Source organism: Ptiloglossa arizonensis, chromosome 12 (genome assembly GCF_051014685.1).
Source record: "Ptiloglossa arizonensis isolate GNS036 chromosome 12, iyPtiAriz1_principal, whole genome shotgun sequence".
Classification (NCBI taxonomy): domain Eukaryota; kingdom Metazoa; phylum Arthropoda; class Insecta; order Hymenoptera; family Colletidae; genus Ptiloglossa; species Ptiloglossa arizonensis.
Window position 1 is genome coordinate 7,723,037 of NC_135059.1, and position 13,908 is coordinate 7,736,944.

At 38.7% G+C, this 13,908-nt stretch overlaps 4 protein-coding genes across 4 annotated transcripts; 1 reads left to right on the forward strand and 3 right to left on the reverse strand.

Annotated features, from left to right (window-relative positions):
• The first annotated feature begins 672 nt into the window (after window positions 1-672).
• Window positions 673-5,935, forward strand: LOC143153131 (protein CDV3 homolog). Its single transcript, XM_076324005.1, has 3 exons — window positions 673-1,407; window positions 2,000-2,424; window positions 2,511-5,935. The coding sequence occupies exons 1-3, from the start codon at window positions 1,231-1,233 to the stop codon at window positions 2,647-2,649; spliced, it is 741 nt and encodes a 246-aa protein (XP_076180120.1). The 5' UTR covers window positions 673-1,230; the 3' UTR covers window positions 2,650-5,935.
• Window positions 4,879-7,510, reverse strand: LOC143153136 (putative gamma-glutamylcyclotransferase CG2811). Its single transcript, XM_076324009.1, is given in 4 exon segments — window positions 4,879-5,926; window positions 6,000-6,149; window positions 6,392-6,655; window positions 7,359-7,510. Coding segments are annotated over 4 exon segments (702 nt in total). The 5' UTR covers window positions 7,470-7,510; the 3' UTR covers window positions 4,879-5,749.
• A 74-nt stretch (window positions 7,511-7,584) lies between these two features.
• On the reverse strand, window positions 7,585-9,132 carry LOC143153135 (uncharacterized). Its single transcript, XM_076324008.1, has 4 exons — window positions 8,651-9,132; window positions 8,479-8,588; window positions 8,224-8,373; window positions 7,585-7,866 (listed from the first exon to the last, which is right to left on the reverse strand). Exons 1-4 carry the CDS (start codon window positions 8,691-8,693, stop codon window positions 7,783-7,785), a joined length of 387 nt encoding a protein of 128 aa, XP_076180123.1. The 5' UTR covers window positions 8,694-9,132; the 3' UTR covers window positions 7,585-7,782.
• On the reverse strand, window positions 8,812-12,034 carry LOC143153132 (uncharacterized). Its single transcript, XM_076324006.1, has 7 exons — window positions 11,854-12,034; window positions 11,337-11,480; window positions 11,093-11,272; window positions 9,699-9,776; window positions 9,537-9,612; window positions 9,346-9,463; window positions 8,812-8,914 (listed from the first exon to the last, which is right to left on the reverse strand). Exons 1-7 carry the CDS (start codon window positions 11,883-11,885, stop codon window positions 8,826-8,828), a joined length of 717 nt encoding a protein of 238 aa, XP_076180121.1. The 5' UTR covers window positions 11,886-12,034; the 3' UTR covers window positions 8,812-8,825.
• Between the last annotated feature and the right edge of the window lie 1,874 nt (window positions 12,035-13,908).

Sequence of the window (13,908 nt, forward strand, 5' to 3'; positions counted from 1 at the left end):
TAAAATGGGAGAGGATTCGTGTGGAAGTGGTTTAAGAAAAATATGGTACTGAAAGAGGAATGAAAAATCAGTTCCGAATTAAGGGAAATGTGATACCATCGATAGGGGGAACATAACCAGTGTCGAGTAATTTTTGAGTAATTGTAAATGTTGCGAAGGCTTACTAGAACATCCGACACGATACAACCAACGATTTCGCTGGAAAATACGTTTCGGAGTAGGAGGTATATGGGCGGAATATAATCACGTTGAACGAGATAATATTTGATGGATGAGTGGAAACGACATAAGGTTGGCATAAACAATAGCGTTACATATTTTCGATTTGAAACATCGCTATTTCTTCTCAGATTATTTTCTCAGATAAGTAATTTTCAATTACAAACTGAGAAAATATTTTTCTAAAATTGAACAGGTACTGTTTGCTACGGTGTCATTCTTGGAAATAGAAACTGCGAAATAACATTTCATACGTATTGATTTAACATTAACATAAAGTGAGATTTTAAGATAAAGAAGTATCTAACAGACGTTACGTGTTAGTGTAGGTTTAATGCATGCAACTTTTTCTCATTGTATTGAACGAATGCCAGCGAGCAAGTTCAAGCCCCGTTTCGTATTCCGGAAGTGGCGAAGCAACGTGTGGCGCCATCAACGGCACGTGAAGCGTACGATAATCGTGGATCAATTAACCTCTGCATCGTTGGATTTGTTGCACGTGTTACTCCTTTCCGTGATCCCGGGAATTGCGGTTTCGACTCGCGTGTCATCGTAACACGACAGCTTTTCCTAGTTTGTCTCGAATGGCTTTACTGACTTGGTAATTTCGTAACACGCGACGATACTTATAGGTTAGGTAACCCTCGGATTTTTTGCATTGGTCTTCTGCTAGACAGTCAGCGCCACATATTCGCCCGGTCGTCAGCGGATATCTCGATGTTCTGTAAAATTGAAACGGTGTACAGCGATAAAGAGGACGACCTATCCAGAAGCGCGATTTCTTGGCATATTTTTCACAGTGAAAACTCGTTCTCACGAAAACTCGACGCGCGTTCGGGAATTGCATTGACTTCGAAGTGACTCCGGTAACTTCCGGCCAAGACAAGCCCATGTGGACAGCAGCAGCAGCGGTGCCTCCGATCATTTCGTGTTGAGGCTCTTCCTCGTGCTCTTTCGTGACAAAAAAGGTTTTCCAACGGCAACTAGCGCGTACATCGCGTACATCACAGCATGGCTGACCTGGACGATTTCTTCGCGAAAAAGGATCGCAAAAAAGCGAAAGGAAAGAAGTTCACGACCACCGACGAGATAGCGAAGAAATTAGAAGAGACAGGAAAACGGTTGGAAAAGTCGAAAATGAAAGACAAACCGGTGAATCCGGAGAGTGAAGAAACCCAACAGATCGAGGTGAGAACTTCCTCGTTCTACGCGCGAGCTTTCTCGCGTTTCTTTCTTACCGTTTAATTTTGAAGACGCATCAATACTTCGAAAGTACCAGATCACCCGTGTGTGGCACAGGCCGCTGCCATATTTGTTCGCGCAAACGTCATTCTTACGATTGCCGAAATTAATCCGCTCACTTAGAGACTCCCCTGAATCTAATGTGTTCGATGTTTCGACGCTGTCGAAAGATCGGTTCGTTTGTTATATAATTTGATTGTTACGCGAAGGCGAATATTTCCCGTAATAAACTCGCCGACGCAGAGCAGCTGTTCGAGATTATTATCACGCGCGATTGTTTCCCGATCTATCGCATCTATCGCTAAAAAAAATAGATTTTCGATCGCTATTCGATTAGCTCATTCCTACACCTTGGTATGGTATTAGGTCATCCTTTGAGTTGTGCTGTTCTCCTATGACATTCTCTCGATGTTGTTTTAAGAAACTCCTCGGCGACTACACTTTGGTTTTGTTTTTATACTTGTGGGATCACCTAATACGTTCTATGTACAGAAGTCTTTGTACCGTTACACAACTTTGAAGTATATATTATTCGTAGGAAGAAGACGAATGGAGAGAATTCAAAGAAGAAAAAAAGGATTATACTGGTTTAAAAATAGGAAACTTAACGCTCAATGAATCTATCGACGTAGACTCGGACGAGGAAAAAGGCACAGGAGACAATAGTTCCGATGGAGAATCAGGCGAAGCTGGTACTAAACACTTTGGGCCGTGGAAGAAGCCCGACGTCCCCCCTCCACAACCTGAAGTAGTAGAGGTAGCAGCAGCCCCACCACCACCACCTCAAGCTACTTCGGGTAGTAGTTATAAGCCACCACATTTAAGAAATGTCCAAACTGTAGCTGCTAGTCCCAGACAACGGGGGAAAAATATTGCTCCGGATATACATAGCGAAGAATACTTCCCAACATTGAATTCTAAGCAGCAACAGGGAATCGAACCTGCTGGACCATGGGCCAGACGGTAGGAATTCGCTTCATTCGTGCGCGATCAGCGTTTAGTTTTATCACGGAAGAAAGTCTAACAAAGAAATGTTACTTCTGTTTCAGGAAACGAGACGAAGGTATGTTTGAAGAAGTACGTAATAAAGGGGGAAGCAGATCGTACAGTATGCAGGATTCGCAAACCCAAGCGCCCAAACTTTCTCTGGGTAACAAATATGGTGCCCTTTCGCAAGATCAGAGCTGAAAGCATCTCCCTTGACTCAATCAAATGACAAACAATCAATATTGCGTCATCGCCTCTCTCCGTTTCGTGGCCCAGCTGCGCTATAAAATACGTTTTCTAGGATAGAACGCAACAAACGTGTATCATAGCATGCATCACGATCACGTATATGCCCTAGTTTCGAAAGGCCCATGCTGTAAATCTGTTTCGTTCGATAGGAATTGCCTGTCGTCAAACCGGATACGTTTCGAATAACGGAAAGTTCAACGTTTTCGCGGAGGTTTATTTTCGTACGGAGACATGCTCAAACGTTTAGCACCAATTTTTGTATTTAATTTTTTTAATCGACGTAGATTGTACTGAACGAGAAAAATAGGATTCGCGAGGCGAAACGGAAGCCGAGATAGGACACTGGAAGAAGAGTTCGCGTGGTCGCAATCATTTTTGCGCACGGTGCTGTTTTCATTTAGCGTGTATGCTTTACTGCCACGTTCGATCGCTTTCGAAATATCGCAGAAATAGACTAGGGCACATGGATACTCAAACATGACAACCATGACGAGAATAACGAAACACGTATGTGTATAATTCACGCAAACGCGCGAGAGAGTAACTCGTTAAGTTAAACGATTGCGGCGAAAGAAATCAATCGATCACGATCGAAAGAGTTTTCGAAAATAACGATGGTCCTGCTTGGGCGGTCTTTTTTTTTTTTTAGAGTAATCGTTTTGCTCAACAGCAATGTACGTCAACGAACACAAAAAAGTCTAGGTGAATTAAGATATATATATATATATATGTATATGTATAAGTATATGTATAAATATATATGTATATGTTAATTGAAAATAACTGAATTCCGGGGCTGGGCTTTGGAACGGCGCGAAACATACAATACGAGGAAATAAAAAGAAAACGTATATACTGAATAAAAAAAATATATGCGAGTATATATATATATCTATATATATATATATATATATCAGACAACAAACAAGTACGAGAGTTGAGAAAACAGAAGTGTATACAAGAAGAAGCAAGAGAGAGAGAGAGAGAGAATGAAAGAGAGACAGGCACACACACGCGTATCGAATACAATATATACAAAAGAAAGACGTATGTACGCTTTTGTTGACGCTTATTTAATAATTTTTGTTAATTTAGGAATTTCTGTCGCGAAAAAAGGGGAAAGGAAATTGTAGGAGTTAAAAATGGTGAGGTTCTCCTGTATGTGACCAGGAACTCGGGGTGCTAGCGCGGTTATTTTTGAAAATGAAAAAAAAAGAGAAAACTAATAAAAGCTTGAAAAAGAAAGCGAGACACGAGCCATATACACAGAAGTGAGGAAAAGAAACAAACGGAGCCTTGTATAGTGAACGATATAAAAAGAAAAAAAAATGTGATTATTTATAATAAATTTCCTAGGACAACTTACACGTACTGCCTTAAAAAGCATTTTAATTTTTGCGAACCACCCACGATGCGTGTCGGTAATTTTGCGCTAGCTTCGAAACACGCGCGATGGAATGTACACTCGAGCGAGAGTAAAAAATAGTCAGTCGTTCTATCTCGAGGATTAAAGGGACGTTTCATGGGCATTTCCACGTATACCATTGCGAAAAGCTATGCTATTCGGTTGGCCAATTATTTCGTTCATTTCGCAAAGCATACCATATCGTTATTCGTTCACTCTTAAAACTCGAGTAGTGTGTACATATATGTAGTATTGTGTACGATCGATAGATAAGGACTCGACAAGATGATAAAAAGTCTGATGAGATTAACCGACGTAACGAAAAGACATTTTTATTATCATTTCATTTTTTAATGAACGAACTGGTTGACCGACCCCCCGTAAAATCAGGAACAGTTAACTCCTGATTTTTCGATTGATTTCACGCAACCCTCTGTGTAACTGGATGGAGGAAAAAAGGGGTTGGCGATGCCCTGATCGTAAAGTGATCGTATTTGAAGGAGAGAAAGAAACTCACGCGGCAGCGTGTGTCTCTCTAATGACAGTACCGAGTCGTCGATTCGTCAGAATGACACGTGGACTTCGCCTGCCTTTTTGTTACAGAACAGATGAAATAAAATAATTTTTATCGCGACTGTTAACCGAGAGAAAGTGATAGAATGACAGAGGAAGCGAGAGTACGCGAAAGAAAAAGAGTGGGATGCAGCGTGGCGAACGATAAACTTAATTAATAAAAAAAAAAAAAGAAAAAGAAGAAAAAAAATCATACACAGAGATGTTCTGGTAACATTCTTCTTTGTTTCATTTCGTACACCTTCAACAATACGCGATGTTCAAGACTTGATTGTGAGAATCGAATAATAAAAACGTTTTTGCAAATATCTGTGTACGCGCGGTTCGACGCTTTCTCATTGTATATCACATTATACGAGATATTATATTACAAGATATATTTTCGTGCTCCGAGAATTACACAATATACGAGGTCATTTTCAACCGTTACATTGAAGTTTTGGTATTTTTGTACCTGACGTACACTCTCAAGCGTTTTCTCGATGATTGATTTGTTTTATTAAAAAAATAGCATCACTTGGATTGTTACACGGTAGGATATTTCAAGATTTTACCTCATAGGTTCTGGTAGTTATACTGTTCGAGGCTTTCAGGTCTCAATCGTGAGAAAATCAATTGGTTGCTTAAGGATACCGAGGAGCAATCCACCGATTGTATCATTTAGCTATTATTAGCGTTCTGTCTTTATTGCCTGAGCAAACGTTGGCATGGCATAAAAGGAGTCTATTAAGGACCTAATTTAGACTTGAAAGCCATAAACAGTACTCACTATAAATTGTATTTGCAGCGTTCGAGTGCTATAATTTAACCCTTTGCAGTATCTAAAGTCTACGTATAATTTCTTGATAAAAAAAAATGCTATTTGTTATACACATGCATTGGAGTGCGCGGAGTTAAACCCCAGCAATTTAATGCGACGAATGATCTTTTATTGACTACCACGAATAACAATCTAAATGTTCATGCGTTCGTGCGATGAAGTGGCAATGAAAATTTTGTAATGACGCTTCATCAAAATAGATCTTCAGGCCTTATTGTGCTCTCCTCACTGGAAACAAATATTTTTGGGGATAATTAACAGAGTGATTGGACTTCGGGTCTGTGATCATACGAGCCGTCGCGAACATACTTCTCGCAGTACTTTAATCCGTGTGATCCTTCGTTGCTATACGAGCTGTACATGGGGCCCTCTAACAAAGAAGGTTTGAACTTTGGTAAAAAATATATCCAAACCTTCATTAAGGTACCGATCTGAGAACAAAGAATAAATTGAACAAATTAATTTAATAAACATTCCGTATTATGCATGTACGAGTATAATTACCTCTTCAAAGTTATCGTTCAATTTGGCTTTGGCCTCTGGAGCCAGTAATACGTCTGCCTCCGATCGTTGGTAAAATGCTGGATGTTCTTCCAGTTCGTCTAGTTTCTTGAGCATTTTAGTATCGACATCGTATACTTCGCCGAGAACAGGCTGCTTATGTATAACCATAAAAAGGTCTTGAATGAGAGCGACATATAATTGCAATAAATTCCTAACGGTACAAATTCAATTCAAACAAAGTTGATCAATATTAAAAAGAGAAAGATTTGTATTCGAAACGAGTTTCCACCGCAAAAACAGAAATCTACGGCAATAATTAGGCATACTATCTATCGGGAATCAAGGGAAATGCGTACATCGGCAACGTTATCAACATTCGCTACAGTACTCACGTGACCAACTCCGGGTTTCTTCAACAGGAACGGTATGTTATATTTGGTCGCGATTACTAACGGGTACGGCACCGTGGTTTTTCCAAGTCCTAGAAACTTTGCGTATCCATTCGCGGTGTCTTGAATGAGTGCGTGATTAGGTTCCCCCCGTTTCAGTGTTCCGTATACGAACACACGGTACAATGGGTTCTTGAACAGATTTTCATACATTTTCAAATATTACGATTCGCGCGTCAGTTAAATCGATGAACCGTTTCGATGTTGCTTTTGCATTTTAAAACGTATAAAATATTCGATCGTTTCTTTCACTAATCGACGATGACGTTGATCAGATTCCGTTGGTTATTATAAGATGGCGACACTACTCGTGTTTCGTTCAGTTTATAAGAGATGGCCGTATCGAGCACTCGATAGCGGAGGACACAATTTGGTTATGGCAAACCGGAGTTCATTCGTCGTGTGCGTTTCGTAGCGAACGGTTTGTTTATACCGGCCGATAATACACCGGAAACGATCAACTCATGCAAAACAACGACACACCTAACGAGACACGATCTCGGCTCGCGAATGAACCGAATATTCGAAAGTGAATCGCGACGACACACCCGAGAACTTTTCACTTTTTCACGTGCCACGTAGTGACACCAGAGGTCACACTTGCATACTTCTTCGCCGGATATTGGTTTGGTAATCGACTCTTCTGCATTTCCGGTATTCGTTTGCGCGCGCAAACAATGAAACGACGTACTCGAAACACTACGCACGATTCTCCGTACAATGAACCGTACATTTTGATTTATGAATGACAGGAAGTTTTTCGACGCAACAGTTGTACGCAAAATTACGCACCGTGAAAGGATTAGATGGAATCAATCTTTCGTCGATGACTGTGTTAGAGGTTGGAACGAACGAAACTTACGTACGATCGATAAAAAGAAATCTCGAAGGTATCGAAATGGGGGTTTACCTCGTCCGATAACAACTGAATGTCCATGGTTTCCGGTAGGTCATAGAACGAGTAGATCTCCAGAATCGCGATGTTCGTGAGCATCGCCGCGGCAGCGATGTGAAACAGCATCCTCGTTAATTGGAATACAACGAAACTAACGTTTTCGTGAAGCGTTCACGCGCGTATAACCCTGGATTCTCACTGGCGCATTGGAAGGTCGAAAGTTCAAACGATAAGAGTATTCGTGACACGATCCCGAGTCGCGCCATTATTACGTTCTCTCCTTCGATCAATTTTACCGATCCTCTTCGACCTCTCGTCCCACCGCCGATTTATCTCCATGGGGAAGAATCGCGATTCGAACGTTCTTAAAATTCTCCAACCGCGTAAATACTTTATTTCGTGAAACCTTTTGGCAAGCGATTTTTATACAAATTTTTATTTATTCAAGGATCGCTCTTACACTTTCGAATCTATCTTTCGATCTTGCTTTGGAATTCGAATTCTTCTGCTTGGTTTTTGGTATCTAAAAGGACGACGATTCAGGGTAAAAAAGTGTTTGAAGAACAAATTACAATATAACAAAATAATTCTCATCGTTTTGCTTAACTCTTCTATTATTGGTACTACTAACTTTTCTCACTGTTACCAGCTTCTTTATTAATTTTTCCTTTTCGGTGAAATACGCGAGTTGAGAAGTATAAAATTGAAAAATTACAATAATTTCAATCGTAGATAATAGTATAGAATAAAAATGAAGCTAAATAACCTGGGGAACGATTATAAAATATTTCGTATCTACCAGTAACGGTATTACTCGTCGAGTGTGCATCACACCAATAATAAATTATTCCTCCTATAATAAATACACGAAACGATATACCTTGATATTTTTTCGTAGAATTTCACTCTCCTCTGACACGAATTCCCGAATCGCGTCGTTACTTGTTACCGAATCGCCATTTTGTCTCACGATCATGAGTTCCTCGTACGTGGACCAATCTACGTCACCTTCTCTTTTGATGTTCCCACCCTGGAAGTAAGTGAAAGTAGACATTGAATAATAATTTTCAATTTGTCATCACTTATTAATAATAACTACTTTATTGAGAAATAATTATTTAAAGCGTTCTGGTACCTCCAAAAGAACGTGTAAAAGGCCCTTGGTCGAGTTCCCAAGTAATATATAAATCTGATAACGCAAGCACTCAATCAGTTTCTTCAAACTATCGTTCGTGAGATAGTTATCTGCGCAGGGAAGATCTCATTCAAGGTTTCGTAACACTCGAAACAATCAAAGAAATATTTACAACTCAAGTCCAGGTGTTGCAGTTCCAAGTTTCCGGTCGCCATGATGGATCCGTTGACAGGGTGGCTCTCGTTTCTAAAAGGATGACGCTTCTCGCCTTCCGGGGATGGTTTCTTTCCACGTGAAAAAATTATTCGTATATAATCTTCGATCGACACTACTTCGAAGCAATTGTTTTAGGTTTTAGTTATCGTTACTTGATTGAATTTCAGGTCTAGGGACACGCTTCCACCCTCTCGCGTTTTAATGGAAGACTCTCGAAGAGCTAGAAATTTATTTAATTAACACGAACGCTCACTGATAATTATCACCGATTGTATCGATTATCTAGTGAACCACGTAACTTGTTCAATACTACTAATTTTTGCTATTAGTGGACCGATCACTTTTTTTTTGTTAATAAATCTTTTCTTCAATAGGTTCCTTCGAGGTTACCTTGGATATTTATCTATATTTGTCTACCTGATAATTATACGTCTCGAAAATAAAAGAGCCAATTAAATATTATTTTTATGCATTCGTATAGTTTTTCAGATATAAATCTTCATATTCAAGGTCATTTCGAGGTCGTTTCAAGACGTTGTCGGAATTCTACACGTGAAAGGAGAAATTCAAAAAGAAAAAATATAAGAGAAGAAACTTTTAATCGGTCTACCGACAACAAAAATAAAAGTTATGTAGTTATACACTATATACATTTTCTAGATCGTCTGTTCAGACTCAGCCGCGATCGCGATCGCGATTTGTTGCTCCTCTTCAATGATTGTTCGTCGTCCATCGTTTCGCTCGTTCTCTCGGTCTCACGTTTCTCCATCTACTCGTTGTTCGACACGTTGTATACAATTGTTAATACGCAACTTTACAGAAAAATACCATTTTTCGAGTACCTGTTCGTCCCGCAACGCCAATTCCGCGAACTTTCTACGACGAAGATCCACAATCTCCTCGTGCGTCAAGGTAACACTAATAAATGTTTATATCAATACACCGTCCATTAATTCGGATAATCTCAATCGCGTTGAGTTTTAGGTTCGAATAGTTTCGCGTACATCATAAGTTGTTGTATTATCAGCGATGCTCCTTCGTCGCACATCCTGTTTCCGAGCAGGATCAGACTTTTCAACGATCTGTAAAAATCGAACGATTTTATCGATATTATTATACACGATCTGATAATTTTATGGTAAATCGTTCGGCAAACCAAATCGTTCACCTTTCTGATAGAGGTGAGAAATTAATCAAGAGCAACGTTCAAATGGTATATTTGAAAAGTTTTGAGCTTAAAATTACGAGAACTTTTTGGTAAACGAATATAGATAAAAATTAAATACGAAAGATTTAAACGCGATAAAAAAATGAAACATATATATATATATATATATATATATATATATATATATATATATATATATATATCGAAGTGGACACGTCTTAGGATCGAAACGTTTAAAATATACCAGTTTAAGCATTACTTGTACTCGACTAATTTATCACCGTTATTTATATACATGGTTGATTAACGAATCGCATGTTTCTTTTTACAGACTTCTCTAACACGGTGCATCGGCCAGACGACGACGAATCAGCGGAAATGAAATACAACTGGGACATGATAGAGCGATAACGTAATTTAAGTATATTTGTTAAGTTATAGCACGCAACTAGCGCAGTGTTAACCTTTTAACTGCGCTCGAGTACACTCGAACCCGGACATTATTATTATTACTAGATCCAGATGCTCGTAGGTTACAGAATGTATCTAGAACGTCAACTTTCTAGCTTTAGTGGACAAATTTTTTACGATTGTTTGCTCCTTAATTCCCACATGTATGAATTTTCATTGAAAATAAAATGTTAAATCGAGCACAGAGTCTTTTCTCCTTACCGATCAATTCACTCGTGAAAAGGTCAATTAACGCAATAATCGTACCGTTGAAAAATTTCATTTAAAATTGTTTTTTCTTTTTTTTTCATTCATTTAACTTTACCTAAATTGTTATATCGTCCGATATCATTCGTATTCCTTTTGGAAAAAGTATGATCTTTGTTTCGTGACCGGTCAAACGACCATATACGATAAGTGTATACACGTGTATGCACAAAGTATAGGTACGATTAGTGTTAACACGATCGTATACGCAAAGTATATGTACGATTAGTGTTAATAAGATCGTATATACAAAGTATAGGTACGATTAGTGTTAACACGATCGTATACACAAAGTATAAGTACGTTTAATGTTAACACGATCGTATACGCAAAGTACAGGTACGATTAGTGTTAACACGATCGTATACGCAAAGTATAAGTACGATTAGTGTTATCACGATAGTATACGCAAAGTATAAGTACGATTGATGTTAACACGATCGTATATACAAACTATAAGTACGATTACTGTTACCACGATCGTTTCTTCGCAAATTTGGGATTTTATTTCACCTGTTGGTTCGAAGCATGCAGCCCACGTGAGCTGCTCCGTTCGTAGTGATGTGGTTGTTCGCCAAATTTAAAATAATCAATTTCGGCTCGTCGGGTGGATCCCGGTATCTCAGTTCGTTCGCGATTTTCTTCATCCCGTCGTCGGATATTTGGCAAAGCTTCAGCGACAAGTACAGCAAACTGAACGCGATTTTTTCTCATGAGAAACGAACCCACGAAGGAAACAACACTGAGAAGCTCTCACCTCCCAGCTGGTGCGCAAAGCAAATGAAAATTCTGCTGCGAGTTCGGATTCATGTCCAGATTCAAATCACGAAGACATCCGATGTTCGTTAGCATCTCCGCGATCTGGGTCACCCCGAACGCGTTTATCCGACAATCTGGCAATCTAAGAAATAACGACGTTGCGTTGAAAACGTTACTTGTCTCGTGTAGAAGGTGTCCCGTAACTTCTGGAATCCGCTTTAGAAATTAATTTACAGTAGAATGATATATAGAATGTTCCGATCGAGATGTTTACAAGTAAAAGAGACACCGAGCAACGTTGTGCTACAATCTGGAACGATATTCGGGTTAAATAACTTGTAAAATAATTAAACGAAATTACGCGAGAAGTTTAAAGTGACAGTAATTGGAACATCTACTCTATAATTTATCGTTCTGAACGACGAAGCAAATATAATCGACAAATGTGTCGATTTCGAACACCGTTTTGGAACACCTTGTGTACGACAAATTGAGGAAATTTATCATCCATTTACTTGAGAACCGTGACGTTGTTGTACTTCCGCATCGTCGAGTTCAACGCATCCAAAATGCAGATCGACACCTCGTGGCGTAAAATGCGTTAAAAGATGAGAAATTAAACAAACGCGATAATTAAAGATTAATCGTTGCACAGGATACTCATCTTTGCTCTCGATTTTTTTCGGGCCGTCCATTTTTCTGTTTTCGTAGGTTAAATAAAATGTGGGGGACTCGTTGTCCTTCGATCTTCGGAATGAAAAGTAAGTTAATTATACGTGTACATTATTAATCGATGTATTTAAAATAAACGTAGAAGTTATTACTTATCGCTTGTCCAAGATATTGCACTCGAGATTCGAACGTCCAAGTCGTTTCTTACCTGCATGGAATAATTTTTTAAAGTTACTTGAAATTGGCACTTAACTATGGAAAATTATAAATTCGAACTCACTGCAAACTTGGGCAACGGTGTAACATTGTACTCCTTCGAGTACTTTAGAAATTCGGAGACAAAGTTGTCGCGATTACTTCTCACAGTGTCGCCTAACGAATCGTGATCGTGGAATAAATTTTAACGAATAAACTCGATTAATAATCATTCTCTTGCAAAATTACCCTTCATCGACGACGTTTTCTCTCGAATCGAAGAAGCATGCTTGCTCTTTCTATCGACCATGATCCTACGTTCGAAAGTCCCTTCTGTAATTGTTATTCACGAGAGGTTAGAACCGACTGCCATAAACGACAATCGAGCATCGAATTTCACCCTTCGCTGCACGATCTTTTATTTTTATACCGAGAAATACAGTATACGCGCGACAAATGATACTCACCGAGAAACGTATTTAAAAAGGTACTCTCCTATTATATTTATACGATTTTATTACCGAAAATATTGGGTTGTTCGGAAAGTCATTTCGTTTTTTCTGGTGAACATGAAACACGATTCTTTTAGAGCGTACAAACATTTTCTTAAATTACATATTCTTCAATTTGGAAAACGAAAGATTTTCCGAACAACCCGATAAAATTATTGTACGGGGGTTGATGATCCGTTCGCAAAGAAAACGGTGTAATAATCGTAAGATCCTAATGAATTCGCAAATTGATCTTCGAGTTGATTAAAAGGTTGCAATTTTAAAGTAGCCCTTACAAATTTCCAAAGAGTACGATTATCGATTCGAAGATATCGCTCGACAACCATTTACGTGTTTAGTGTCCCGTGAAACGAGACACGGCAGCAGCAATAAATCCATAAAGCTTGGCGCCTACCGAGCCCCATAGATGTCCGAAACACTCACCCATAAACCATCCGACCCGTGGTGTTTGTAATACGACGCCAAAAGAATGCCAGGGCGACACACCCCGCGGATGAAACAAGGGAAAGTCTTCGAGGGGAAAGTATCGAACAATTTCTGGTAGCGGATCGCGACGACCAGGGACCCCCTTAGCTATGCCGGTTAATGGGGCGTATCGGGGATTTTATGGGATCGAAGTTCGTAATCGTGACGCTCTTCTTCAAAGGGTGATTAACGAGATGCTTTGTAATCGCTTTTAAGCCGAAACGATGTCAATTGTCATTACTGTGTTTCCATTAAGGGTCGTAGAGTGTTTCGAGGAAAATATCCACGTTTCAAATACGTACTTATTGTACAGGTACTTATTACATGGATATTTATTACGTGGATACGTATTATATAGATATTTATTATTTAGATACGTATTATATAAATATTTATTATTTAGATACGTATTATATAGATATTTATTATGTAGATACGTATTATATAGATATTTATTATTTAGATACGTATTATATAGTTATTTATTATTTAGATACGTATTATACAGATATTTATTATTTAGATACGTATTATATAGATATTTATTATGTAGATACTTATTCCATGGACATTTATTACGTAAATACGTATTATATAGATATTTATTACATAGATACGTATTATATAAATACTCACTCATTATAAAGCTTTTTACATACCCATGACCACTAATAATTTTCAACGTGGAAAAAGTCTCCTGTTCGTCGAACGAAAATCAAATTTCAA

What these genes read in the sequence shown, in the direction of transcription:
- LOC143153131 (XM_076324005.1), top strand. Translation starts at nt 1,231, where the DNA reads ATGGCTGACCTGGACGATTTCTTCGCGAAAAAGGATCGCAAAAAAGCG. An exon ending in AAGAAACCCAACAGATCGAG is followed by an intron (nt 1,408 to 1,999) that starts GTGAGAACTTCC and finishes TATTATTCGTAG; the next exon opens with GAAGAAGACGAATGGAGAGA. An exon ending in GCTGGACCATGGGCCAGACG is followed by an intron (nt 2,425 to 2,510) that starts GTAGGAATTCGC and finishes CTTCTGTTTCAG; the next exon opens with GAAACGAGACGAAGGTATGT.
- LOC143153135 (XM_076324008.1), bottom strand. Translation starts at nt 8,693, where the DNA reads ATGGCGACCGGAAACTTGGAACTGCAACACCTGGACTTGAGTT. An exon ending in GCAACACCTGGACTTGAGTT is followed by an intron (nt 8,589 to 8,650) that starts GTAAATATTTCT and finishes TTCCCTGCGCAG; the next exon opens with ATAACTATCTCACGAACGAT. An exon ending in TTTTACACGTTCTTTTGGAG is followed by an intron (nt 8,374 to 8,478) that starts GTACCAGAACGC and finishes ACTTACTTCCAG; the next exon opens with GGTGGGAACATCAAAAGAGA.
- LOC143153132 (XM_076324006.1), bottom strand. Translation starts at nt 11,885, where the DNA reads ATGCGGAAGTACAACAACGTCACGGTTCTCAA. An exon ending in ATAATACAACAACTTATGAT is followed by an intron (nt 9,613 to 9,698) that starts GTACGCGAAACT and finishes AACATTTATTAG; the next exon opens with TGTTACCTTGACGCACGAGG. An exon ending in TGGCGTTGCGGGACGAACAG is followed by an intron (nt 9,464 to 9,536) that starts GTACTCGAAAAA and finishes AACAACGAGTAG; the next exon opens with ATGGAGAAACGTGAGACCGA.